A 26,023-nucleotide genomic window follows, 5' to 3' on the forward strand; every position below is an offset into this window, starting at 1 on the left:
GACGATGTCATTGCTGTGATGGCCTGTTGAATGTGGGCACGTGTGCTGTTGAGCTTCAAATTTTCTGTTTTAATTCCTAATATGGTAAATATAGATAGCTACAAGCTACTTAGACAAAAGCTTTTTTAATTTTTAAGCATGATAAAGAGTCCTGAGACTAAAATGTTTAAGAACGACCAGTCTAGTCCAATACTCTACCCACACCCACATACCACGGTGCACTTGGAGCATCGTGACACACTCACTGTGTATTACTCACACTCCTCCTGTAACCCCATGCCCAGGAAGCCACAGTGGACCACATTAAGCTCCATACACTCTGGGGCACCACCCAGACCAGGCAAACTCGCAGGGCCCACCTCGCCAACCTCCACGCTCTCACACAGGCTTACTCAGAGTGCAGATCGTCGGACAGTTGATAGGACAGACGGAGCTCGGCGCTGCAGTTGGTGGGGCCGTCCATCTTCCACTCACAGGTGGAGGTGCTGATGTAGTCGGAGGAGCAGGTAGGCTGATGCAGGACCTTAACGCTCCCTGGAGAGACATAGAAATGCTCTGAGCGGCCAAAGCCCAACAAGCAAGAGGGACAGGCATCCCCAGGAAAAGTGGGAAACCAGCCCGAACAGGACCAAGGAGCCCATCACAAAACAAGGAAACCACAGTCCCGGGCACAGCCATGTGCCCGTCTTCACAGAGTTGGGCCAGAACCAGGGCCCCTGCAGCTTCCCAAGTCGCACTGGGGTGATTGTTGAAGCTGGGGTGCAGCATCCATCAGAGGGGATACGTCAAGTGCACATTTATGCAGTTCAACTACTTGCCCTTGGCCGAATCAAAGGGAAAATATGTGACAGGCTAAGGAGTGCTACCCTGCCAACGGGCAACTGCCCTACAGCAGTGTGAGAGGGGAGGCGCTGTTATCCTTGGGCCTGCTCCCACCCCCATCTATTCTCTGCACTCAGAGGCTGATCCCTAAGGTTTTGTCACACAGACGCCCTCGTTCTCTGCCTTCCCGTTGGGTTCGGCCAACATAGAAGGGCGGGATGAGAAGTTGGGGTACTTCTTCCAGCCAGTCAGCATTTAAACTTGGCAGGATATTTATCGGGTTTGCCAAATCATTTGAGCTCCATCCCCCTAGCTCCAGACCACCCAGCACCTGACCAGCAGGCACCATCTTACTCTGGTGCCCAGCACCAGCCCCATCACCACCACCATCAATTTGCATTTGTTCACTGGATAAAGGACTTACTACATTAAGGAGAGTCTTAGATATCTAATAAATACCTCAAACTTATCTCCAAAACCAACTCCTGATTCCTCTGCATCTCAGAAATGACAACCATTGTCCTTACTGGCAGCTCAGGTTAGAAATCTGAGTCATCCTTGACACCTCTCTCTCTCACCTCAATTCCAATCTGTCTTCAAATCTACCTCCCAGACAGATCCAGAGGCCAACCCCTCTCATCTCCTCTGCTAGGCCAAGCCACTCAGCTTACTGAGCATCTTCTCTCTGGCTTCCCGGCTTCCAACTCTGTACTTACAACAGAAGGAGTCCTTAATGTAACAGGTCATGTCTCTTCTTTGCTCAAACCCTGCAAGTTCCGTTTTCACTTGGTCACCCTGTCACCCCGCTGACTTCATCTTTTCCCTCCTCCTGCTCACAGCCTGCACCACACCAGCCTCCTTCAGTTCCTCCAATGTTCCAGGCAGGCTCTCGGCCCGGGCCTCCCGAGATCCTCCACCCCCAGATACCTGCATGGCTCCCACTTCCTCCAAGTCTTTGCTTGGTCGTCTGCCACTCGATGAGGACTTCCTCGAGCACATATTTTAAATTGCAATCCTCTACTCCATCCAGCTTTCCCAATCCTCCTATTCTGTTCTGTATTCTCTTTCTCCATCACCTTCTTTAGAATTTACTTATAATTAGGACCATTTGTCATTGGCTGTCTCATCACATTACAATGCAGTCTCTTTAAGGCCATGGATCTTTGTTTTATTCGCTGATTATTCAGAGGGCTGGCAAGTAAATAGTCAATAAATGTTTGCTGAATGAATGAATGAGAGGTGGTGACTTACCAGAGCCTGCCACCCACACCAGGATCAGGCAGCTCACAGGGAACATGAGCCCACAGCCAAGCCACCCCATTGGGAGATCCTAAGGCACCTGCTGAGAGAAAGTTAGCCAGGTTAGTGCCGACTTGTGGTCCCCATCATCCCCATCATCCTGAGTGTAGTCTTCAGAACCCACCTTACTCTAAACGCAACTGTCGCCCAACCCCAGCCATCTGTGTTTCTGCCAGCAATGAGCCGAGCCCTCCGTGTTCATTAGAGCTCTGTTTATAAGCACAAAACCCAATCCAGATGCTCAAAGCCCAGAGTGAGAGCCACAAGAACCTGAACAAAGAGAGGCTTCTTGAAAAAAAAATCCCATGGCCTGCTAAGTTTGAGCAACCCCTCAGACTTTTGGAAGTTCATAATGCACAGTGCATGTAAAGGCTCTAATAAGTCCTGCAGTAAGGAAATTTATTTTTCTTCATTTAACTCAACGCTTATCAAATTTATTTCCATACCCAACCTTCGTTCTTATATGTGTGCATGTCAAAACCCTTGAAAGATTTACAATTCCTTGAAATATAGTTTGGAAATGCTAGTCTAACTGTGCAGCCTTACAGAGCTGGTTAAATACATGCAGGCATATCCAAGCAATGATGCTGGTGAGTGTATTAGACTGACTACAGTAATGGCCCCAGTTCTTCACTCCTCCTGTGTCCACGTAACCCTGCAGCACCCCCACCACCACCATTCTGGGCAGGGCATTTTCTCCAACCTTGGACTCTGGGCTCGCCATGTGACTACCATGGCCAACAGACTATTAGCCAAAGTGAGGCATGCAGAGGCCTGCTCTGACATGACCACTGCCTTGAAAACATGCTTGGGCTAGCCTTTTAGAGGACAGTGACATGCAGAATCCTGCATTAAGCAACAAGCAGCCACACCCCTGTCATGCAAGTGAACCCACACAACATCAGCAGGGCTCATAGCTGACCTCAGATGCACAAGTGAGCCCCCACGATCAGCCAAGCCTAGGTGACTGAGCCCCACAAATTCAAACTCAAGCTAAGTGTCTCTAGTGCAGCCCCGAGGTTCTGTGCTTGTTACACAGCATTATTGTTTCCCTCAGTTATTATCCCTCTGCCCTGACTTCTAACCCCACAGATCAGAGGTCCCCAACCTTTTTGGCACTGGGGACTGGTGCTCCTATGAGAATCTAATGCCTGATGATCTGAGGTGGAGCTGAGGCGGTGATGCTAGCACTGGGGAGCGGCTGCAAATACAGAAGAAGCTTGGCATGCTCACCCTCTTCCCCCAACTGCTCACCTCCTGTGGTGTGGCCCGGTTCCTAACAGGCCACAGACTGGACCAGTACTGGTCCACAGCCTGCGGGTTGGGGATCCCTGCCATAGATGACGCTGACTGTTTTAGAGTTTATATCAACGGAATCGTGCACTGCCCCTATTGTGTTAACGACATCCCACAAGACATGACTGGGGAATAAAAATAAGAAGGTACAGACGCCTAAAAAGAAAATAATTCAAATCCCCTCAAAATCATAAGGCCCAAAAAGCAATAACCTATTTACATATTAGTATTTATTCTTTCGGATTCATTGCTATAAATATAGGGAGATAAATATGAATTTTATTTACCAAAACAGCAGCACCCTCTACACACTAAAATTTAAATTTTAAAATTACTGTATCATTAACATCATTCCATGCCGCTAAATTTAGATTCAAAACATCAGATCAGTAGTGTTCCGCTGTGTATCCACCATTGCATTTTAGCCTTATTTATTATTTATGTTACTTTGTTACTGTACACAGTGTGGTTTCTGTGCCCATCCCTGGAGAACCACCACTACACATTTCTCTGATTATTTAAGTTTAAACACCTACTGTCATTTACCCGTTATGAACCTTGAGCAAGCTGCTTAACCCCTCCGTGCCTCAGTTTCCATTCCACCGGGGGTGTTGTGAGGAGTAAATGAGCTAACACATGTGGAGTCCTCAAATGGTGACCTGGACACAGAAACAGCTCACGTCATGTCACCATTTATTATGATTAAGGCCAAAGCTCAGAAGAATCCCATCAGGTCACGGAGTGTGCACTTCCCCCAACACTCCTGGCCCATGATGCCAAATGCCCCCTACAAAGCAATGTCCCACCAATGCTGACAGCGCTCAACTCGCCCCATTTCTTGGGTCTCTATCTTGGGGTCACACTTAACAGAGCAGCTGCCAGGCCTCCTTCTGCTACTTGGTAGCTATGTGCTGTTCGTGCTTTACCTGAAACGCGGATATGATACCAAGATCCACCTCAGGGGTGTACTGTAGAGAGGATGCGAGGCGCGGGCCTAAAGCACTTTGCATGGATTCTGGAGAAAGGTAAGGGCTTAAGGCCACTGATCAGAAGCCCCAAGCCCTTGCTGGAAGCTCCAGAGACCTCGCCCCACTTGAAGGCTCTACCCAGCTGGGCCACCGCCCTCTCCCCCGGCCCCAGCACCTGTGCAAAGCACTCTTGCCACCGGCATGCCTTCACTTCCTGCTGCTCTTCAGACACTCCCAACTCATTTCCACCTCCACACCTCTCCTCTTACTGTCCCTTCATCCATACTCCGTCTCTCTCAGGCTCACATGCGTGTGCGCATGCGCGCTCGCTCTCGCTCTCGCTCTCTCTCTCTTTCTCTCTCTCATTCATTTTATTTTTTTTATTCACAATGAATAAATTACCCCTTAATATCCCGTGTATATTTCAAGAAAAAAAGAACATTCCCTTACGTAACCACAATACAACCATCAAAATCAGGAAATGAACACCGATGCGTTACTGCCATCTAATCCTCTGACCCTATTTCCATTTTGCTAATTGCCTCAATAATGCCCTATGTCAGTCCAGGATCCAGCAGTGCATCTGATTATCGGGGTCCAGGTCTTGGCTTCCAAACAGTGTTCTGCATTGAAATGAACCAGAGCTCCTTAGCCAAATGGCTGACTCCAGGAGCAAGGCAAGTACAACAAGCCTGGAACTCTCGTTGTGCCAGAAAGTAAGGACGTGCTCCAAGAATGCTGGGGACACATCAAAAAGACACAGGAGCTAGCTTGAGCAGGTTCCCACTGGCCAAAATGGGCACAACTGAAGCATCACAATAAACTTTAATTAACCAACTGTAACCCCTGGAGTTAAAATAGGGGTGCATGGGCCCGTAGTAATATAGATCATAAGTGAGGGAGAAGAGACAGTTCTATTTCACCATGGCAGCCTCTAAGTATCTCCTCATGAGCCCCATATTATTTATTAACTTTAAAATTTTCCATACTATATATGCAAAATACATAAAATTGTATATAACTTTCTATACAGAAACCTGGCAGGCACCACCTTAACCGAGTGGTCAACATTAACATCACCAGGAATGGGATGGCTCAAGGTCACGAGCTTTCTGAAACAATTCCCTGACAGGAACACAACATCGGTTCTCCAGAGTTCCAAATACACACATCCCAGGGGAGCACAGACAGACCTAAACTGAGGGGCAGACTATAAAGAGCCATGGGGACAAAAGGCAGGGAGCATGTGGGAGACCTGTCATCTTTCAAGTGTCTGCCATCCCGGTCGTCTCGTTCACTGCCGAGTTCTAGGACTTACATGGATGCCTGGTACATAGCTCGTGCTCGGTAAATATCTGTCAAATAAAGTCATTTTGGATATGATGTGGAGCCCCTAACGGCTAGGCACAGGGCTGGAAATCTCTCCCGAGGGGTAGACTGGGCATCCGCTTAAAGCCCCAACTGGCCCTCTTGGCAGCCACACTGAAGACCAATGAAGGAGGGGTGGGAGTATGGTGGTGAGTCTGTGACACCAGTTTCCTCTGCAAAGTCCTAGTAACTTTCCCTCTCACAAGTTCACAGATGTCCACAGCATCCTGTGGCAGAGATGGCAAAAGTGTCACTTTAGCCCCAATTTTCCATAAAGAGAAACAGAGAGGCCAAGATGCCTGTCCAAAGTCACACAGCAGGAGGGCTATCATGGCAAAGGGGCCTGGGGAGTAGAGCAAGCCCATCGGGGTGGGCTGAAACACTGAGGGCAGTCGGCGGGGGTCATCTTTGATCTGATTCAGAGGGCACATCTGGATGTGGGCGTGTGCGCATGCTCATATACACGCGCGCCAGCTGGCTTCACAAGGACAAGCAGGTGCTGCACTTCAGGGGAAACCATGCTAACAGATGCAATGAGAGAAAAGGAACAGAGGACAAAGTAAAAGAATTAAAAATAATAATTATCAAGTGAGCCGGGTCAAGCATGTGGCAAGAAGAAACAATTTCAAGTTCGCTTTCTCAGTCACGAATTCCTGACCTGCTGGAGTTGGGAGGAGTCTAAGGGGTCATCTGCCTAGCTCAACTGCCAACTTGGGCCAGGATGCCCTGTAAATATCCCATCTCTGACATGTCGAAGTCCAGTGTCTGTCGCACGCTTCCACGGACGGGGCGCTCATCCCCAGGTCATGGCTGAGCAGAGCCAGACTACCGGAAACAACTTCCTTGTGTCAAGTCAAGGATTTGGGTAAACCAAATCCTATTTGTCAGGTACTCACATTGTGCATGACACTTTACCAAGTGCACCAGAAGCATCACCTTATCGAATCTACCCAAGAACCCTGCAAGATGGGCTGTTATTCCCACTTTCCGCCTGTGGGAACTGAGGCCAGAGAGATCAAATAACTTGCCCATCAAGTCCCACAGCTGGCGAGAGGACAGAGCTAGAGCCAGAACCCAAGTCTGTTGGCTTCTGAGCCCAGGGTGCATTCCAATACATCAACGCCTTCAACTTCTCCCAGAACCACAGGCTGAACCCAGCAAGATGAATGAAATGATCCAGGAAGAGCCGCCCTCCCTGCTTGTCAGTTTTGAACATCAATTGCCCAAGCATAGGACCAGAAAGCCTGCCTGAGCAGCAGAAAGGGCCAAGGGCTTTTATTGTCTACAAACTCCTCATGAGCCAGAGATGAAACAGCAGCTTAAACAAACAAAAAAGCCAACTAAAGCCATATTAACAGAGAGATGAGATCCAGGACAAGGGAGGTGACAATGTCCAACCATATCTGTGTATCCCTTTGGAAGAACTACTGATTTGAAACTTGAGACGATGACAACTGACAAAGAAAGGATCCGAAACCCCAGAGGCCCTAGACAGTCTGTGCCTAAAGGTTCTGCCTTCCTACATCCTGCAGACTCATCATTCACTTAACAAACATATAATATTTACCACATACCACGTTGCCTTCTACATATTTTACTCATATTAATTCACTTGATACTCGAAACAGCCCTATGAAACAGGTACTATAATTTCTCCTCATTTTCAGATGAGGAAACCAAGGCACAGAAAAGTTAAGTGACTTGCCTGAGGCTGCACAGCTGTGACAGTTCTGGGATTTGAACAGGGGCAGTCAGGCTCCCCAGCCTCAGCCCTTAACCTTTCTGTACATCACTGACCCATCTGAACAGCTGATGTAAACACCAAACCCTCGTTCTAGAAAAGTATACACATTTAATTCCACATTCTATTTTAGGGATTCACAGACCCCTCGAGCCCAAGTAAGGAATCCAAGTCAAAGGGCCCCTCCTCCAGGTGATCAGCAGTTTTTTGAGGGTTTTTAAGATTTTTCAAAAACCTACTCTGGGGCTGAGAGAATAATGAAATGGGGGACTGCGCGGACAGTCAGCAGTTGTTGCAGAAATGAGTCAGCCCGTCATTTTTAAATCGGAAACCAGGCCACGAACTGCTTGCCTACTTATGCCCTTCACTGGCCTCTGGCTCCTGAAGGGTGCCTTCTTCACCCAGGAGCCACAGACCCCCAGAGTTTGTGCCCACCCAAGAGGAGCCTCTCTGACTCACAATACAATCCAGCCCCAGATGTGAAAGCAGCCAATCCAAAAGGGTGTGCACTGTGTGACTCCATTTATGTAACGTTCTTAAAATAACAAAATATGGAAAGGGAGAACAGATTAGTGGTTGTCAGGGAGGTTAAGGGGGGCGGGCAGGAAGAGAGGTCGGTGCGGTCATAAAAGGCAACGCAGGGATGGATCCTTATGACAGAACTGTTCTTAACTTTGACCATGGTGGTAGAGACACAAAGCTGTGCATGTGATAAAATTGTACAGAACTAAAGACATGCACACATCCAAATGAGTACAAGTAAAGCAGGGGCAATCTGAGCAAGATCAGCGTGGATTATATCGACATCAGTATCCTGGCTGGGATATTGTCCTACAGTTTGGTAAGAAGTTACTGGTGGAGGAAACTTAGAGTATAGGAGATCCCCTCTCCCCCTGCAACAAGTCTTTGCCTCTGAGCACACCGACACACTCCCAGCCTTTTCCTCCCTCACAGTCTTTAAACCCCATGCCTAAGGAGGGCTCCCTCTATTACTTATCACAGCGCCCTGTTTACTTCTGCCATATATTTATCACCATCTCTAATCATATCACTGAGGTTACATGTGAATGTTTATTTTATTATAGGATGTAGACGGCAAAGAGAGAAAAACTTGACTGCAAAAATTTTCAACTTCCCTAAGTCAAAACAGGCCATAAAAAGAAAAAAAAAAAAAACAGAAAGCAAGCAAAAGACCAGAAAAAGGTAGCAATCTACATGACAGAGGGTTAATATAGAAAGAGGTCTCACAAATCAATAAGACAAACATGCTTTTAAGAAAAACAGGCAAAGGAGTAATAGCCCCTCTCGTTCTGCTGCTTGTTCATGAAGTTGAGAAAATAAAGATAACCTGTAACATTTAAATGATACTTTTAGCTATATATGCATTGTTTATCTACCCCCATGAGAATGCGAGCCCCACAAGGGCAGAGTTTTATGCTTGCCATGGCCACTGTTTTGTCCCCAGTGCCTAAAGAGTGTCCGCCATTTACACAGTATATGCTCATTAAACATCTATTAAATGAATGACTGGCTAAAATTCGACAATAACAAATTCAATCATCTTTTTAAACAGGGAGCATGTACCAAGCTTCTGCCCACAATAATTGCTATGCATATGTAGTCCCTGGCATTGTCTTTGGTGCTTACAATGTATTAATCAATTTGCTATTCGCAACAACTCTATGACGTAGGTGCCATTAAAATTACCATATTATGGATGAGGAGACCGAGGCACAGAGAGATTAGTCGCAGAACTAGGATTTGAACCGGGGTGATCCGACTCGAGAATCCATGCGCCTAACCATTGTGTTTTGCTGCCTCTGAAATGCAGTCTCTGCAACCCTGGGATGTGGTATCATTGGCCAAAGAGGAAAACTGAAGCCGAGAAACGGCAACTGACAAGGCCAAGGTCATGGAGTTAGGAAACGAAATAGTCAGTGACAGTCTGAGCCGGAAAGACAGCAGAAGTGCCCAGAGTGGGAAACACTCCTGCTGGCAGAGAAACACACTTAACTCACTCTTTATTTGGGGGTAGATGAGTAGCAAGTCTCGAAATGCCGGAAGCCAGCAGCAGTCCAGAAGTGACCAAGGAGATTCTTCCCGAGCCCAGGGGGGGCACAGGCCTCTTGCTCCTCTTTCTACTTTTGACCACAATCGGCTTGGAGGGTGGAGACTGGATCAGCAGGCAAGATGCAGTCAGTCCCATGACAAGAGGCATGTGGAGAGGAAGCCAGCAACACAGCAGGGGCTGTGGTGGGCTCCGAGGAGCCAATGATCCCTGAGACTCCACCACAATCTGTAAGCCAGCCTGGAGCTTCCTCTGGCCTCTCAAACAGCTGGGCTGATCTGGCTGGGGGCCAGGGACACACTTCTCCCTGAGGCAGCAGCTTTCCTGGAACTGCTGCCTGCCTGGGGTTCCCAGAACAGGCAGCCACGTCAGCAGCCCCACCCTGGATGGTGAGGTAGGCCAGGCCAAGGCCCCAAAATGGCCTAGGCTCTGCCTGCCTACACCACCCAGCAAGTGACGAGAAGAGGTGGCAGCAGGCTGGTTCTACTGCTACCAGGAGCAAGAATCAGGAACCTCAGCCAACAGAGCCCACAAGGCTCCCGTGTCCCTACTGGCTCCTCCAGGCCCCCACCCACTCTCTCACGCCCTCATGTATTCTTGTTGCAGGTGTTTTCTGAGCACCTACTACGTGCCAGGTACTATAGATGCGAGAAAGACCACTCATTCATGCCTTTCTTCCTTCTTTCCTTTGACAAATATTGAGTGAGCTGACATATTTCAAACCATCCATGTGGCTGCGTGGTGCGAAAGGCCTGTGGGGTCAAGGGCAGAAGCAGGGACCAGTGAGGAGGCTACTGGCTACCGGTTCAGGCAACAGGTGCCAGGTCTGCACGTGGTTGTGGGGAAGGACCGGTAAGAGTGAGCTGGATTCTAGATCTCTTGGAAGGCAGAGCCAAGAGAATGGATTCTGTGGAGTGGATGAAAGGAAAACAGGGCTAATGGGGTCAAGAAGGTCTCCGGGGCTTCTGGCCCTGAAAGGATGGCGTGGCCATTTACTGGGATGGAGCGGACCATGGGAGGAACCAGTGTGAGAAACAGGCTTGCAGCGGGCAGTGGGGACACCATCAGAAAATGTAAGAGGCAGTTAAGAGGCAGCTGTCAGCAAGGACCTATGCCAGTCCTTGAGGGTCAGGTGTCCCAGGGGCATGAATGTCCCACAGAGGGCACCGTGGGCTTCCTGAGGGCAGGGAGCGCTTCTCATCCACGTCACCAGGGCATCAAGCCCAGTGCCCGGCACACAGCAGGCACTCAAAAAATCCACGTGTGTACTTCACTGTGTTCTTACGGTTACACATATGCAGAGCTTCTTCAATGCCATGCACTGTTCTAGATGCTTTAGAAACCCCCATGAGATGAGTACGATTACTAAACTCATTTTACAGATTCTTCAGGGTTCTAAGAGAGGAAGGGATAAAGGGAAGGGATGAGTGAAAGTGAGTAAATAGCCAGGGGTGGGGGGCACGACCCAGCTCCTGTCCCACGAAACGGGCCCTTGGCTGCAACAGCGGGTAGAAGGCGAGGACGTGACGACAGCAGAGAGGTCAGCAGGGCCAGACAACAACACTGCCCACCAGGCACAGTAAGCGATCAGGGCTCTGTCCGCAGGGCAGTGGCGAGCCACGAAGACTGTTCGGCAGGAGAGGAGTTGCTTTCCAGAACTCCCACTCCAGCCTTTGTGTGGACGACCACCAGGCAAGATGGAGGTGGCTGGGAGAGAAGAGGGTGCCGCTGGAGCTGGACGAGAGGGGCAGACTCCAGCCACGTTTGGGAGGTGGACGTGGCAGAGTTTGGTGATGACTGGTGGCAGAGGCAGCTGGGAGCCAAGAGGGGGCCTTGGTCTGGGGCAGCGGCAGATGGTGATGCTGGGAAAGGGAGCAAGCAGGCTTGCTGGGGACAATCGCACGCGCTGCCGAGCTGTGGACACAGTGAGTCTAAGCAAGCCGTGGGCCCTGGGAGCCATCGAGAAGGCCGTATGTCCTCATGGCCTGGAGCTCAGAAGGAAGGCTCGGGCTCGAGACAGATTTGAGGGTCACGAGCTGTAACTAACTGGAGCTACGGGGTTGTGCAGAGAGAGATACGATTTTCTCCGAGAGGGACAGGAGAGGGCCAGAGACTGTGGACCTCTCTCACAAGCCACGATTGGGCCGGACCCCCTGGTGGGGGACCCCATCTCAGGGGCAGGCTGGCATCTCGTGCCAATGGCCATTTTATGGCAATGTGGACACTCGTGTTGGCTGTGAACATGTCAAGTCCAAGCAGCCAGAGGGGACCCCGGGGGGCATCTGAGTGACTCTATGTAGGATTTTGGAAGCCGTGGCCACCTGCGAAAGGTGCCGGGGGCCCCGGGGAGGAGGCTGAGCCAGCAGCCGACCTTCATCACTCTCGGGCCCTTCTCTTGCTTTATCTCTCTGCACAGCACTTAACTCCCTGCAGCATTCTGCACCCGCACACCTCCCGTTCACTGTCCAAATGCCCACTGGATGGCCGGCTCCCATGAGGCCGGGGCCTGTGTCCACCTCGCTCACTTTTATGGAGTGACAGAGCCTAGGGCAGTGCCTAGCACAGAGTAGGGGGGTCTAAGTATACTTACTAAATGGAAGAATGAATGAACAAACTGCTCCTGGCTGTGTGCAAGGGGCCTGGTCAGCCATCCCTGATGGAGGCAAGGTTACAGCCCCCAAAAGCTGACATTTTCCTCCTCTCACTGCTGAATAAACACTGACTAATTCTGGCTCAGAGTCCCCTTAATACCATAATGCAGGCACCGATGAGCCACATAGGAGAGCTAATCTCCTGGGAGCTGGTAATTGGGGCATTATCATGATTATTACTCACTGCCCTGAAGAGCAGAGCCATAATGTCTGGCCTCAGGACATTGATTAGATTTTGGCTATCTTAGCAACAGTCACAGCTCCTAATGAGCCTCCTTCCTGAAGTCTGCAGAAGTCACAATTGCCCCCGTGTGTCCCCAGTTCCTTGAGCTCTCCAATGACTTTTCTGTCTATGGGTTCCACTCCTCCCTAACCCAAGGAATATGGCAGGTGCAGTTATCATCCCTACTGTAGATGGGGAAACTGAGGCCCAGAAAGGTTCAAGAACCTGCTTAAGAATGCACAGCTAGTAAGTGGTGGGGCTGGGATTTGAATGTGGACCTTCTGGCTTCTGGCAGCACAACTCACTCCTGATGTACACCTCTGTGTTTGCTCCTCCTGCAAGCCTCCTATGGAAGATGTAGCCAAACAATCCCCCTACATGGGGCGGGGGGGGGCAGGGCGAGCAGGGACCAAGGCTCAGAGGAGTTCAGATATAGTCTCAAGGTGACGAGGCAGGAAGTGGTCAAGCTAGAACCTGGCCTCCATCCCTGTGTGCTCGGTCCTCCCCAGTGAACTTGTCTCAATGGTGACCACAACTTTGACCCTAGACCAACCAGAAACCGGTGACACACGAACAAGGATAAGAGCTCCCTGTTCGTTTTCTGTCTGCAGACAGATAGTGAGGTACTCTCCCTCAAGTTCTTCCTGTTGTCTCACCCCATATAATTTCTGGCACAGTCAGGGACACAGAGACGTGCAGGGCTGCTCATATGAGCAGGGACTCTAAGACACGGAAGTATAATTCTAGGTCTAAGTTGCAGGCCCCACCCTGGCTGTCTGAGAAATCTTGGCAAGCTGGGGTCCCCTGAGAGCCTCAGTCTCCTCATTGTAAAAGGCAGGCACAGTCACCTGCCTCACAGTGGGGTAGAAGGGAGGTGAAGAGACCATAGGTGGGTGGAAGGGGCCTCAGACAGTGTTGATGAAGCAGGTGGCAAAAGCTCATCTCTAAACACCAAGTAAGCTCTGAGACCCTGAGTAAATGACAGCTGCTGTGACAGCACAGGTAGGTCTCACAGGTATAAGCTGAGCAAAGGAAGCTGGGCTCGAAAAAACAATAAGAACTCTATGGACATAAAGTTCAGAAGGAGACAAATTGATCTTGGAAGCAGAAGTTAGGATAGTGTCCTTGGGGTAGCAGGGGGTCAGGAGCATGACCAGGGGGAGGCAAAAGGGAACCTTCTGGGAACCAGTCATGCTTTGTTTCTTGATTGGGTAATACACACGTGTTCACGCATGAAGCTGTGTACTTGTCTGCACACATGTTGCAACAAAAAGGAAATGAAAAAAATATGGCTGAGAAGGGAGAGGAGTGTGTAATCTAGGGTAATGGGGTGTGTCAGCAAAGATCTCAGAACCATCCATTCTCAGGGCTGGAAGGGTTCCCAAAGTTCCTTAGCTCACTCCCGATGCCATTTCAGGTCCCCTTAGACCTTTACACGGGTCCATCCCAGCCACCTCCTTCATGGCCACAGAGTCGCCTCCTCCACAGCAAACTCAAATATCTAAGAGAACTGAGATCTCAGTGAACAGAGAGGAGACAAGTGGCAAGCACATGCCCAGTCCCAAAAGGCAGCCACCACACTGCTTCGGTGGCTTTGTGTCATGTGAGAATGAAGGCGCAGCCATTGCTAGGTCTTTGATTTCTCAAAAGAAGCCAAAAATCTAGATTTTTATGCATGTTATGCTGATTTTTAGATGCTGGAAATGAGTTCAATTTTCAAAAACCACACCCCACATTTGTGGTCCCTTTTCGCCTACGATCACCAGCTGGTGTCCTCCTGGGTAGGTGGGTGTCTTGCGATGCCAAAAGACCCCCAACAAGAGGAAAGGAACAACAGATGCGACCTCCACACCTTCCCCAAGCACTGGCACCCCCGAAGGTGAAAGGCTGCCTTTTCAAGAGATGTGGGGCTAGAGACACCCCACCACTTGCTCTGTGTGGCGGAGCAGCATCATGGTGTCAGTGAGGATTTCAAAAATTTTGCAAGCTCCACCGCCTTCCTCCTCAGTGGAGGGTGAGGGGCCCAAGAGCAACCCTTACAAACTCTGCATCCTCCCACCCCTGCCCCGCCCAGCCCCAAACACGCCACAGACTCCCCCAACTCGCACGCTTCCCTTGGGCTATTTGCTCTGCCTCTCAGTGCGTCTTGTGCCACGCCCTCAGGATATTCCTGGTCCAACCTTGCTCTTCCCTCAGCCCACCTCACCCCTCTGCCTGTCCGTCCCTCTGTCCCACCATCCTTTCCATTCTTGGTAATAATGAGCTGCTCCCATCATTTCTCTCCCTTTCCAGACTGGAAGTTCCTCCAGGCCAGCCAGGGACTGCGTCTTACTCATATTTCCTTGTGAACAGAGAAGGCATCCAACCAAAGGCGGCCAAACGGAAGCCACTAGCTGTCTCATCAAGGATGCTTCTGCTCCTCCAAGCCTTTACACATGCCGTTCTCGCTGCCTAGGGTACCAGCCAATATCTACACCCAACGAGTGATATGTGTACAGGGACATTTGCAATGCCTTTCATATTGACTGTCATAGTTATTTTCACAAAAACCCAGAGAGAAAGGCAAAGCAGATCATATCCCCCTTTTACAGATGAAGAAACTGAGGATCAAACAGGGAAAATGACTTATATAATATTACTAAGCAAGTGGGTTGCAGAGCTGAGACTGAGATGCAAGGTTTTTTTTTTAATCATCTGGCCACAAGAATGGGGTCAAATAATAGGCCTACAACTTTAGAGTTGAAGAAAAGGAAATAAAGGATTGGAAAATTAGTCAAGAAAAATACAAATAAAGATAATGGGTATATTAATACTAAATAAAACAGAATTGAAGGCATCTTAGTATAAAAAGAGAGAAAGGTGACTATTTTATACTGACAAAAGGAGCGATGAATGCACCAAGAAGGTATAAAAATCATGAATCCTTTTTCTATTCATATATTCTATTTACATGCACCTAATAACATAGCTTTGAAAATAAAGCAAAAAAATGGAGAGAAAACCAAGGAGAAATGAACAGATCCTCTATCACAGTGGAAGATAAATCAGGGAGACAAAAACACATAAGACCATAGAAAATATGAATGCTATAGGTGGCAAGCTTGATCTAGAACTTTACACCCAACAGAAAATACATATCCTTTCAAAAATACAACACACAGAAAAATTGACCAGAAAATCCTACAGATAAGATCTCAAAATTCTCCATCACTGAAATCATAGAAGCCACAAATATTGACCATAATGCAACAAATTTAGAAACTAACAATTAAAAAAAAAAAACTTTCAAAACCTTTCCACCCATCTTAAAACATTTAAAAAGTACATAACATTTTTAAACAAAAGAGAAATTATAAATATTTTACCAGTGAATGACACTGTGTATTAAGACCTGTGGAATAAAGCCAAAGCAGTACTCAGATAAAATATATATAGCCATTTAGCCTTAAGTTCATTTATTTTAAAACAAGAAAGGCTGAAAACAGCTGTTAGCCTTAAACAAGGAACCTCAGAATGGAAGACACTTTGATGCAGCTCATAAAGAAGAGAGATCTGGAGGTTTTAACTGGCAAGCCCAGTATGAGCCCCAAGTGGGATATGGCTACTACGAAATATGACAGCAGGTTGCATCAACAGAGGTATGGGCTCCAGATCAAAGAAGGTGATACTTCCCCTCCTCTGTGACTAGGCAGGCTTTGGGGAAAGTAATGGGTTTCAGAGAGGACTCTGACCAACTGGATCATGTCTAAAGCTAGACTCAACTCTTAACAACTCCGAGTCAAGAAGAATGATTAAAAGAACTATGGCTGTATAGTCTGAAAAAGAGAAATATCGGGCTGTCATTATAGGGCGAAGTTTACTACCTCCAAGGGGCAAAACCAGACCCAGAAAGTAAAAGCTCCTGGAAAGCGAATTTGGCTATATCTCAGGAAAGATTTTTAGCCAGTCGTCTAGCTGTAGAAATCTGGCTTCTGGAAGGCCTCTGCCCCATTGTTTCAGGAAAGACTATCAGGAGGCTGTGGCTGTGGGCTTGGAGGGCTGCCAGACCAGAGATCTGGTGTCTCCTCTCCAGAGAAGCTCTGTTTCTCTTGAAAAGGCAGAACGCTTTCCTGGCTGCTCTGGGAAAACCTCAGGCCTTCCTCCATTCTCCAAAATGGTTCTCAGTGACTGTACTCCCTTATCTCTGACCAAGAAATTCAGTATTTTCAAACTCTACTCGTTGTGGGGCGGGGTTGGCTCGGAACAGTGGTTTAGTGCAAAGGCTTCCACGTCAGCGACATCGGATTTGAATCCAGACTCTGCCCCTTCCAAGTTGTGTCATCCATGAGCCTCAGTTTTCTTCTCAGGGAAATGGGGAGGCACCTAATGATCTGAGTAGCAGGTGGGCCTTCAGCATTTAAGCCCAGTTTCCATTATGCGTTGAAACACAATGGTGAAGACTGAGAACTCTGGAGCAGCCGGGTCCACGGCCCTGCTCTGCCACCTGCCAGCTGTGTGATCCTGAACAAGTTACTAACCCATTCCGTGCCTGTTTCTTCATCTGCAAAATCTGGATAAGGGCAGTTGCTACCTTGTAGGGTTATTCTACAAATTGAATGAGATAATGCAGGTATGCAGGTTACCTCCCTGACCTATGTCCCTACCCTCAGTTCCATCCAACCTTATCTACTTCCTTGCTGTGGGCCAAACACACAAAGTCTATTTCCACCTCGGGGCCTCTGTACTTGCTAGTCTCTCTGCCAGGATCACTTTCCCCAGATGGCCACAGGTCTTTTTACTTCAGGTTTTAGCTCAAAAGTCACCTTCATGGAGTCACCTCCCCCAACTAGACTACCAGCTCCACCAGGGCTCTCGCTTTCACGTCATAGGCTGTTGTGTCCCCAGTCCCTGGCATGTTTGCTGAGTGACTGTAAACAGTGAACCTAGTGCTGCCACTCCAGACGCATGCTGCTTTCCATCTTCGTAAGCTGGCTCTGCAGGCTGGAGGCTGTTAGCCCCTTGATAAAGGCACTGCTCAGAACTACACACATGTCCCTCAGGAAACCTGTTCCTCCAGACTCTTGAGGACCACCCTCTCCTCCACTCGCCAGGACCCATATCCTCCCTCTTTCACTGGAGAAAGGAGGAAGGCACTCAGATGCTGGCCCAGCTAGCAATTGTCCCCTGCAAGTCACCCAAGCCTGCTTTAGCCAAGACTCTGAATTTTTTTAAACAAAAAAAGGTGGTGAGGAGGCCCATGGGAACCTCTAGAGTGAGAATGAGTCAGTCAGAGCCAAACATGAAACTTCACAGGCATCGCCACTTCTTGGAAAGGCACAGACACACGCACTGAGACAGAACTGTGCACGCAGAGCGGGGCGCCAAGAAGTGGGGTTGGTGGGATGGACAAGATCTCCTCTACCATGGTCCCCTCCACCTGGCCCGTTCTTCCAGGCCTCTGCCCCTTGTCTTTCTAATGTCCCTCCTCAGAGAGGCCCCTGACCTCGCCCTCAGCCTACTTCACTTTTCCTCCTCGCACTGTCTTCATTCTCTCATGTGAAATCCTGGGGGCCAAGCGTGTTTCAGAATTCAGAATTACTCAGATTATAGAAAGGTCATCGTGTGTAAAATACCACTTGACGTAAGCACCCCCGCCCCCACATGTCCAGAACAGCACTCCACAACTCATCACATGAATATCTCTGTAGCAAGACAGACACGCATTCACACCAAGGAAGAAAAATGAAGCCCCCAAAGAGCCTCGTGTTTAGTTCATATCAGGTCATGCTTCCAAAGAGTTATGAAAAAACTTTTGGTTTTCAGAGCTTATGGATTTCAGAATTACAGTTAAGGGGTGTAGATCTGTATATATGTATTTGTTTATGTATTGCCTGTCTTCTCAACTGGAATTTAAACTCCAGGAGAACGAGGATTTTGTCCAGTGCTCTTTGTCAGTAGCAACTGGCATGGTACCTGGCAAATACTGGTACTCAATAAGTATCTGAAGAAGAAATAAATGCAGATGCTAGATATGTAGAAGCAACTCTGTCCTAAATGGGGAGAGAAACGGCAATTACTGAACCAAAGGCAAGATGCCTATAAAAATTCTCTCTTAAACAGCCCCCCTACCAATATCTACTTTACTGACAAGCAAACTGAGATTCAGAGAGGCTAAGCAACTGCTTCCAGATCACGGATAGGAAGCAGCAAACTCACATTCGAAGCCGGGGCCCCTGTCTTCAAGCCTGTGCCTCTAGCTAAGAGATGTCTTGTTGGAAGTCACACAATAAAGTAACAGGGATATGGCTCATCTGATGCTGGATCCTGCAGGACTCTCCAGCTGCCACTGGAATTCTCTCAATTACACTCTTGCAAGGGCAAGTTCATAAAACGTCCAAGCAAGCCACTGGCCTCTCTTCTAGACTAGCCAAAGGGAAGTGTGGCCAAACATGACCCGGCACATCACATTGTCGGCCATGAGTAATACTGGGAAATATGTCCCTCTTGGTCACCCCAGCAAACTGGGACAGTGGGAAAGAACACAAGTTGGGAAGGAAAGCAGGTTCGCATCCCTCCGTCACTCCAAAACATGGGACCTTAGGCAAGGCCTAAGACTTGCAAAAAAGGTAGACTAAACCCCATCTAATGGGGTTCATTTATTTATTTAACAAATATATAGTGCTTATTTCATACCAGGCACTGTTCTGTATGCTTGACACTTAGTAATTCACTTCATTATCACTACAACGGTATAAAGTAGTCATTACAATTTCACAAATGGGGAAACTAAGGTCCTGAGAAGTCAGCTACTAAGTAAGTAGCAAGGCCAGCCTCTGGGCAAACTGGCTCCAGAGTCCACGCTCTTAACCTCCAGACTATACTTCTTGACAGGTATCAACAGACATTAACATTTATTTTAAACACACTATGTGTTGAAAATTGTGTTAAGTACCTTATAAAACATGTTGCCATTAACCCTCATAAAAGCCCAATTCCACAAATACGAGGAAACAAAGCCGCTGGGAGCTTTGATCTCCACCTGCCTCCCAGATGCATGGAGGTCAGCTGAGGGCAGTGGGCTCTTTGACCCTGAACTTCCTCCAGGAGGGCTCCAGGAAAGGTTCTGTCCTCTCACTTATTTGACCTCAAATCAGGAAACTGTGAAAACCTTAGGCGACAGCCTCCCCACCCCTGCCTGGGCTTTCTGTGACCCTGGGATCATGCTGTATAAGACACATCAGTTCTGAGTCACTGCCCAGAATGTGGCAATCCTCAGGTCATGCCAGACCTGCTGGTAAATGGTTGTGTTATAACCAGGGCAACTCACTGGTGGTTTTCCCCCTGCTGCCTTCCTAGGGCCTCCCCCCAGGTTTGGCTCTGGAGGTCCAGGGTGGAGCCCAGGAATCTGCATTGTGATTTTTATGGCTCAGGCAAAGATAGACTACACTGGCCTACTCCTCAGCAAGGTCTTCAAGGCCTTCTACAACGCAGCCCACTTTTCTGTCCCTCGTCCCTCCCTGGCTTCTCCCTACTCCACAGGCATCACAGGCCACGCCCTTCACACCTCCCAGCCTTTGTCCATGCTGTTCCCCCTGCTCAGCATACCTCTCCCTCCCACTCTCCCCTGCCAAGTTCCTCTATTACTCCTTCAAGGCTGGCTCAGGAGTCCCTGCTCCGTGAAGCCTGTCTCACTGCCTCATGAAGAGTTGATCACCCCTACTGTGTTCCCCCTCCCCAGAGGGAGACCTCCTTGAGGGCAAACTCCAGTGGCCTGAACGGCACTGAAGGAGTGCCCACTAGGAGCCCCATGAGTGCTAATGAGCGAGTGACCGACTGGGCGTCACCTCCCAATCCATACCTCAACATCTCTATAATCACAAGATGGACTAGCTGAGTGCAAAGGGTCTTTGCGGGACGTAGACATCCCGACTGTGCAGGAAATCCGGGCCAAATAGGACAGCTGAGTCTCAGTTTCCCCCATCAGACTGTAGGATTTTAATAAAGGTGCCGATGTCCCAGCAAATGCTCCAGCTCCTAAACGGCCACCCATAAAGGAGAAGCAGCAGGCAGGTCACAGCTCACAGAGAGCTGGGGACAGGCAGAGGCTAGGATTCAAGCAGGATTAGTACTGGCCTGGGGGCAATCTGCGAACCCCAGCATCCGCCACCAGTCTGCTGATTCTCAGTGTCTCCTGATTATAGAAAATATAGATTTTGTTTTTTTAAAAATCCAGATTAGCATTGGTTAATAAGGCTGTGTATAATTCAATAACATGTCCACAGATACAGAAAGCATTTTGATGGTTATCATAATCGGGGGTGGGGGAATGGGTGAAGGGTGGCAGGAATTAAGAGGTACAAATTGGTAGTTACAAGATAGTCATGGGGATGTGGAGTATAGCATGTGGAATATAGTCAGTATTATTATAATAACTATGTATGATGTCAGATGGGTACTGGATTTATCAGGGTGATCACTTCATAATTTATATAAATGTCTAATCACTGTGTTGTATCCCTAAAACTAATATAATATTGTATGTCAACTACGATTGAAAAAAATAAAAATATAAAAATAAAAAAGTAAAAAAAATAATAATAATCCTGATTCCTGGGTTTATGAATCTGAAGCTCAAGGAATGCCCAGGCCTGGAAATGTATATTTTAATCAAATTCCTGGAGAATTCATTTATGGGGTAGTTTGACAAATATTGTTGACAGGTGGAGGGCAGTGGGCTCTAACGTCTGGGTTCCCGCCCTGACCCACACTTTCTAGGTGGGTGTCACCTTGGGCAAGTTATTTAAGTTGCCTGTGCCTCCTCATCTGAAAAATGGCCACGATACATACACAGCACGACCAGAAAGGTTATTTTGAGGTTTAACTCGGAATACTTTGTCTTCAGAACAGAGCCTGCAGAAAATAAGACCCAGAAAATGATCGCTAGTATTGGGTCCATTCAATAATATTCAAATAAGGAGACCAAAGGTGAAAAGGGCCTTGTTTCCCCAGATCCCTTGACCTAGTATCAAATTTCAGTTTTCAAAACTTTCCCCATCCTTTCTCGGCCCCAAATCCTCATCAACTCCCTGTGGGTGGGGTCAGAGGTGACTCACTGCCCAGAGAAGGGCCCTGCGTGGCCCAAGACCTGCCTTACCCCACGTTCCGGATGTTCCCAAGCCCCCGAGCGACCATCTCAGACAGCACGAGCTTGGGGGGTGCACCGGCTGTCTGAGCACCCAGGAGCGCTCCGCCTTGGCTGCCCCTGGGCGACAGGGACCGAGCCGGGCGCTCTCTGTGCGCGGGCGGTCCCCGCGCGGGTCGGGGAGGTCCCGGCGACACCCTGCCTGGCGCCCCGTTGGTGGCCCAGCACTTTTCCGAAGCTGCTGAGTGCCGGCGATGATTCCCCCACCTGGCCCGCCTTCCCGTCTCCGACCCGCGCTCACGGCCCCGAATCCTACCTGTGCGTTCCAGGTCCATTCACCGAGCTGGAGCCCTAGCGGGAAGTGGGGACCCCGGGGTGGCCAGGCCTGGAAGGCGGCGCCGCTCGGGGTTTTCCTGAGCGCCGGACTCAGCCGGCCGGCTTCCTGAGCCCCGCCCCGCGCCCGCCCCGCGCCCGCCCCCGGATTTACATGCACCGCCTGCTTGCGCACCCTTTTCCCTCAGCTGCCTGCCCCGGCCCCGCCGCTAACTGCTTCTAGACTCCCTCCCCCGCCGCCTTCTCCCCGGAAACAGCCGGAGGTCACGCCCCGCGGAGAACTCGGCGTAGTTCCCAGGTGCTCTCAGAAGACAATCCCATTTTCGGACTATTGTCGGACGATTTGGTTCTGGCCGGTCCCTCCGCCCCTCCCTCTGCCCTGCCCTCGCCTCACTTGGGTGAGCCGGCAGGTGGCAGGTGCATTTGGAGCTAGGGGGCTGGGCAACTTTAATCCTTCTCCCCTTCCCAACAGCCCAATCTAAGTGCCCAAGTGTGTCGTTCCTTCCACAAATGTTTACTGAACGCCTACAATATGCTGGGCTTCAGAAAAATTTGCATAGCAAAACAACCCTTCAATAGCTAGTACTACATGACAGGCCCTGTGCTAAGGCACTGCATGTATCATTAACTCATTTAATTCTCTCAGCAACCCTTATTACCATCACCCTTTTCTACAGATGGGGAAACTGAGGCACAGAACCTCTGAGGGGAAACTTGCTCAGACTCACACAGCACATGTGGCATTCAAATCCAGGCTCCACAGACTACTAACCACTGGAAACAATAACATCCCTGACGTAGCCAGAAGGTAGGGAAAAACACTAAATGAATAAAAATATTGGGGGGTAATAAGAGGTCCCAAAAAGAAAGTAAAACAGAGCAGGACCTATTAAGCCAGTGGGGCTGATGGTTGGAAGGTGTCTCTGATGAGACGTTTGAGCTTAGAATCTGAAGAGGATGTGGGGAGAAGACTCGGGAGAGACAGCGGCAAGTACAAAGGCCCTGGGGTGGGAACCAACTTAGCGTGTTGTAGGAATTGCCTGCAGGCCAGGTTGGCTGGAGAGCACTGAGGAGGAGAAGGCAGAAGGAAGTGAGGTAGGAGAGGTGCAGACTCAGGCTTGGCAGTGCTGGGGACCCAGATAGTAATCTGACCCCACTTCGCCCTCAAGCAGATCTTGGTCTGAGAATGGAGGCAAACTCCTTGGAGCCAAGGACAGCCCAGTGGGATTGCTGTGGTGAGGGCAAGCCAGGGAAGCAGCAAAGCCTCTGGTACAGGTCGGCTTCCTAGGGGAGAGGGCTCAGTAGTTCAATTCTCTTTCATTATTCTTCACGTGCTCATTCTTTCTTGGCCCTTCTGTGTGCCTAACAAGTACTGAGAACACAGATATGAAGATATGAAACAGACACAGGCTCTGCCCTCTGAGACCTTACAACCAGTGGACAAGACAGCCACTGACCCTCAAGTATGTGACTCAGTCCTAGGAGTCAGGGATGGCTTCCTGAAAGTAGTCTCTGAACGGAGTCATTGGAGAAAAGGGAGGGAAGAGAGGCATTCGGGTGGAGCAGACTACACGAGCAAACACTTGGAGGTGAGCCATGTCCTGAAGGGTGGAAAAACTATGATTATTCAGCATCGATTTACTGATGCCTCCATGTGCCAGGTCCTAAGCTAGGGCCTAGAAAGAGAGAAATAGACAGACCCAGCCCCTACTTTCCTAGCCCTGGGGATCTGGCTGGGGCCCTGACAACTAAACAGACACAAGCAATTGAGTATAATGAACGCTGGGGCAGCAAAGGGGACAGGAGAGAGCTCTCAGGAAGGACCAGGGAGCTTGGGCTTCCAGAGGAAGTAGGAACTGGCCAGACCAGGTGTGAATTCCACAGGTTAGATGGGAATTCCACAAAGACCACACCCGGCAGCGACAGCGGGTTGCTTCATGGAGAAGGGTTTGTTTCTGCCTGGAAAAGCTCACACACAGTCACACTCACCCACATATACAGTCACTCACTTTCATAGATTCGCCTGCCCAAACACATTGGCACTCATATACTCACACCCTCACACACACACTTGCACTCACATGCTCATATCCACATGCATTCACACTCAGGCATTTAGATAGCATACGCATTCATAGCCACTCACACTTATCCACATACCCACATGTTCACACTTACACATCCACGCACATCCACAGCCACACATGGACTCAAACTCATATACTCACACACCATCCTCTGACACACTCACTCCCTTACACACTTGCAGTCACACCCACACTCATTACTCACACATGCATGCACTTCCACACAGTCGATATATGAACCCTGAGCAGTTTAGAATAAACACTTCCAGCTTCTTTTCGTAAAGAAGAAACTTTCTGTCACATCTTGGTGTCTGAGTTTGAAGCCAATCTCATCTGGAGACAACAGCAGAAGTCTCACTTTGGGAATGTGTGACCTGGGCTGTCTGCCCTACTGGCCTCCCAGACTGGGCTCCTACCCTGTTTTCTGCATCTTTAAGTCACTCTTCACTCTTTCCTCACTTGCCACCAGAATCCCTGCGTCCGCACACCAACTCAGCTACTTAACTAATAGGACTCTGGGTAAATTGGCTTAGTCCCTGTGCCTCAGCTTCCACATCTCCAAAGTGGGGATGATGAGGGCTCGCTGAGGGGGGAGTGATGAAATACATGAAAAGTGCCAAGGACAATGCCTGCCGCATCTTAGGCACTCAGTCAATGCCCATTGTTGTTCTTATCAGAATGGAGATGAGGAAGAAGCCGGATCAGAACTTGTTCCGTCGGCCTGCTTGCTTGGTTGTGAAATGGGGATGGAAACTGAAAAAGCAGAAAAAGAGAACAGATGTGGTCAGGTATGAAGACATTTGGGAAATCTGGGGGAAGGGAATATGGGAATTCTTTGTACTTTTCTTGTAACTTTTCTGTAAGTCTGAAATTATGTCAAAATAAAGAGTTAAAGAAAACGGCATTGTCCTTAGGTCAAAGAGAGAGAATAAATGTGAAGTTTGTCATCTTGCATACAGTTCCGCTATTCAAGTTCTTGCCTAAGCTGTCCAAACTTTATCAGGGACTGCTCTGTGTCAGGCCTTGGAGAGAGGCCTGGTGGCCCCAAAATAATAAAACCTCAGGCCCTCAGCCAAGGGTCTTCGCAAGTATTTGCCTCAATACAAGCTCAGCTCATATTACATCACAACGGCTTGCTTGTCTTTAAGCCTATCCTTCAGGTTTTAAAAAATTAATAAAAATGCTCTCTCCCCTTAATAACAGTTTTTATTATTAACATCTTGCATTAATCGTGGTACGTTTGTTACAATTAATGAAGCGAGATTTATACATCATTATCAACTGAAGTCTGTAGTTTATATTAAGGTTCATTCTTTCCCTTGTACTGTACTATGGGTCTTGACAAATGCATGATGGCTGTGTCCACCAGTGTAGCAATGTAAAAGAAGAGTTTCGCCTCCCTAAAAATCCTCTAGGCCTTACCCACTTATCCTCCTCCCCTGGAACTCTGGAAGCCACTGATTTTTTTTTTTTTTTTTTATGGTGACATTGGTTAACGAAATCTGATAATCCACTGATCTTTTTACTGTCTCTAGAGTTTTGCCTTTTTTCAGAATGTCATATAGTTGGAATCATACAGTATATAGCCTCTTAAGATTGGATTCTTTCACTAAGTAATATACTTTTAGGGTTCCTCTACATCTTTTTGTGGCTCGATTGCTCATTTTTTTTAATCTCTGAACAATATTCCCTTGTCTGGATGTACCACAATCTATGTATCCAGTCATGCACCGAAGGAGTCTTTGGTGATTTTCAGTTCAGGGAAATTATGAATAAAGTTTCTACAAATACCTTTTTGCAGGTTTTTGTGTGGACATGTTTTCAGTGCCTTTGGGTAAATACCAAATGCGATTGCTAAATCATATGTTAAGAATGTTTCGTTTTGCAAGAAACCCAAACTGTCTTCCAAGATGGCTGTACCAATGAGCCAAGGTCCCTGTTGCTCTGCATTCTCACCTGCATTTGGCGTTGTCAGTGTTTTGGATCTTAGCCGGTCTGACAGGTGTGTAATGGTATTTCACGGTTGTTTTAATATACAATTCCCTT

General features: G+C 48.6%; 1 protein-coding gene across 7 annotated transcripts in view; it reads right to left on the reverse strand.

Annotated features, from left to right (window-relative positions):
- LOC120620155 (interleukin-4 receptor subunit alpha-like) overlaps positions 1-22,012 on the reverse strand; it is a 39,932-nt gene extending 17,920 nt beyond the window's left edge. Inside the window, exons 1-4 of one of the 7 annotated variants that reach the window (XM_039884689.1) lie at positions 21,874-22,012; positions 3,964-4,076; positions 2,074-2,161; positions 393-534 (exon numbers count right to left, since the gene is read on the reverse strand). In XM_039884689.1, coding sequence (XP_039740623.1) covers positions 393-534; positions 2,074-2,143 — 212 coding nt within the window. In that variant the 5' untranslated portion in view covers positions 2,144-2,161; positions 3,964-4,076; positions 21,874-22,012. Of the gene's footprint in view, positions 1-392; positions 535-2,073; positions 2,165-3,963; positions 4,077-9,512; positions 9,947-21,873 lie in introns of those variants that run through there. The other 6 variants (XM_039884688.1, XM_039884685.1, XM_039884687.1 and 3 more) reach the window with 6 other exon arrangements.
- Positions 22,013-26,023: the final 4,011 nt, after the last annotated feature.

Source organism: Pteropus medius, unplaced genomic scaffold, assembly GCF_902729225.1.
Source record: "Pteropus medius unplaced genomic scaffold, Ma_sr-lr_union100, whole genome shotgun sequence".
In the NCBI taxonomy this organism is placed as follows: Eukaryota; Metazoa; Chordata; class Mammalia; order Chiroptera; family Pteropodidae; genus Pteropus; species Pteropus medius.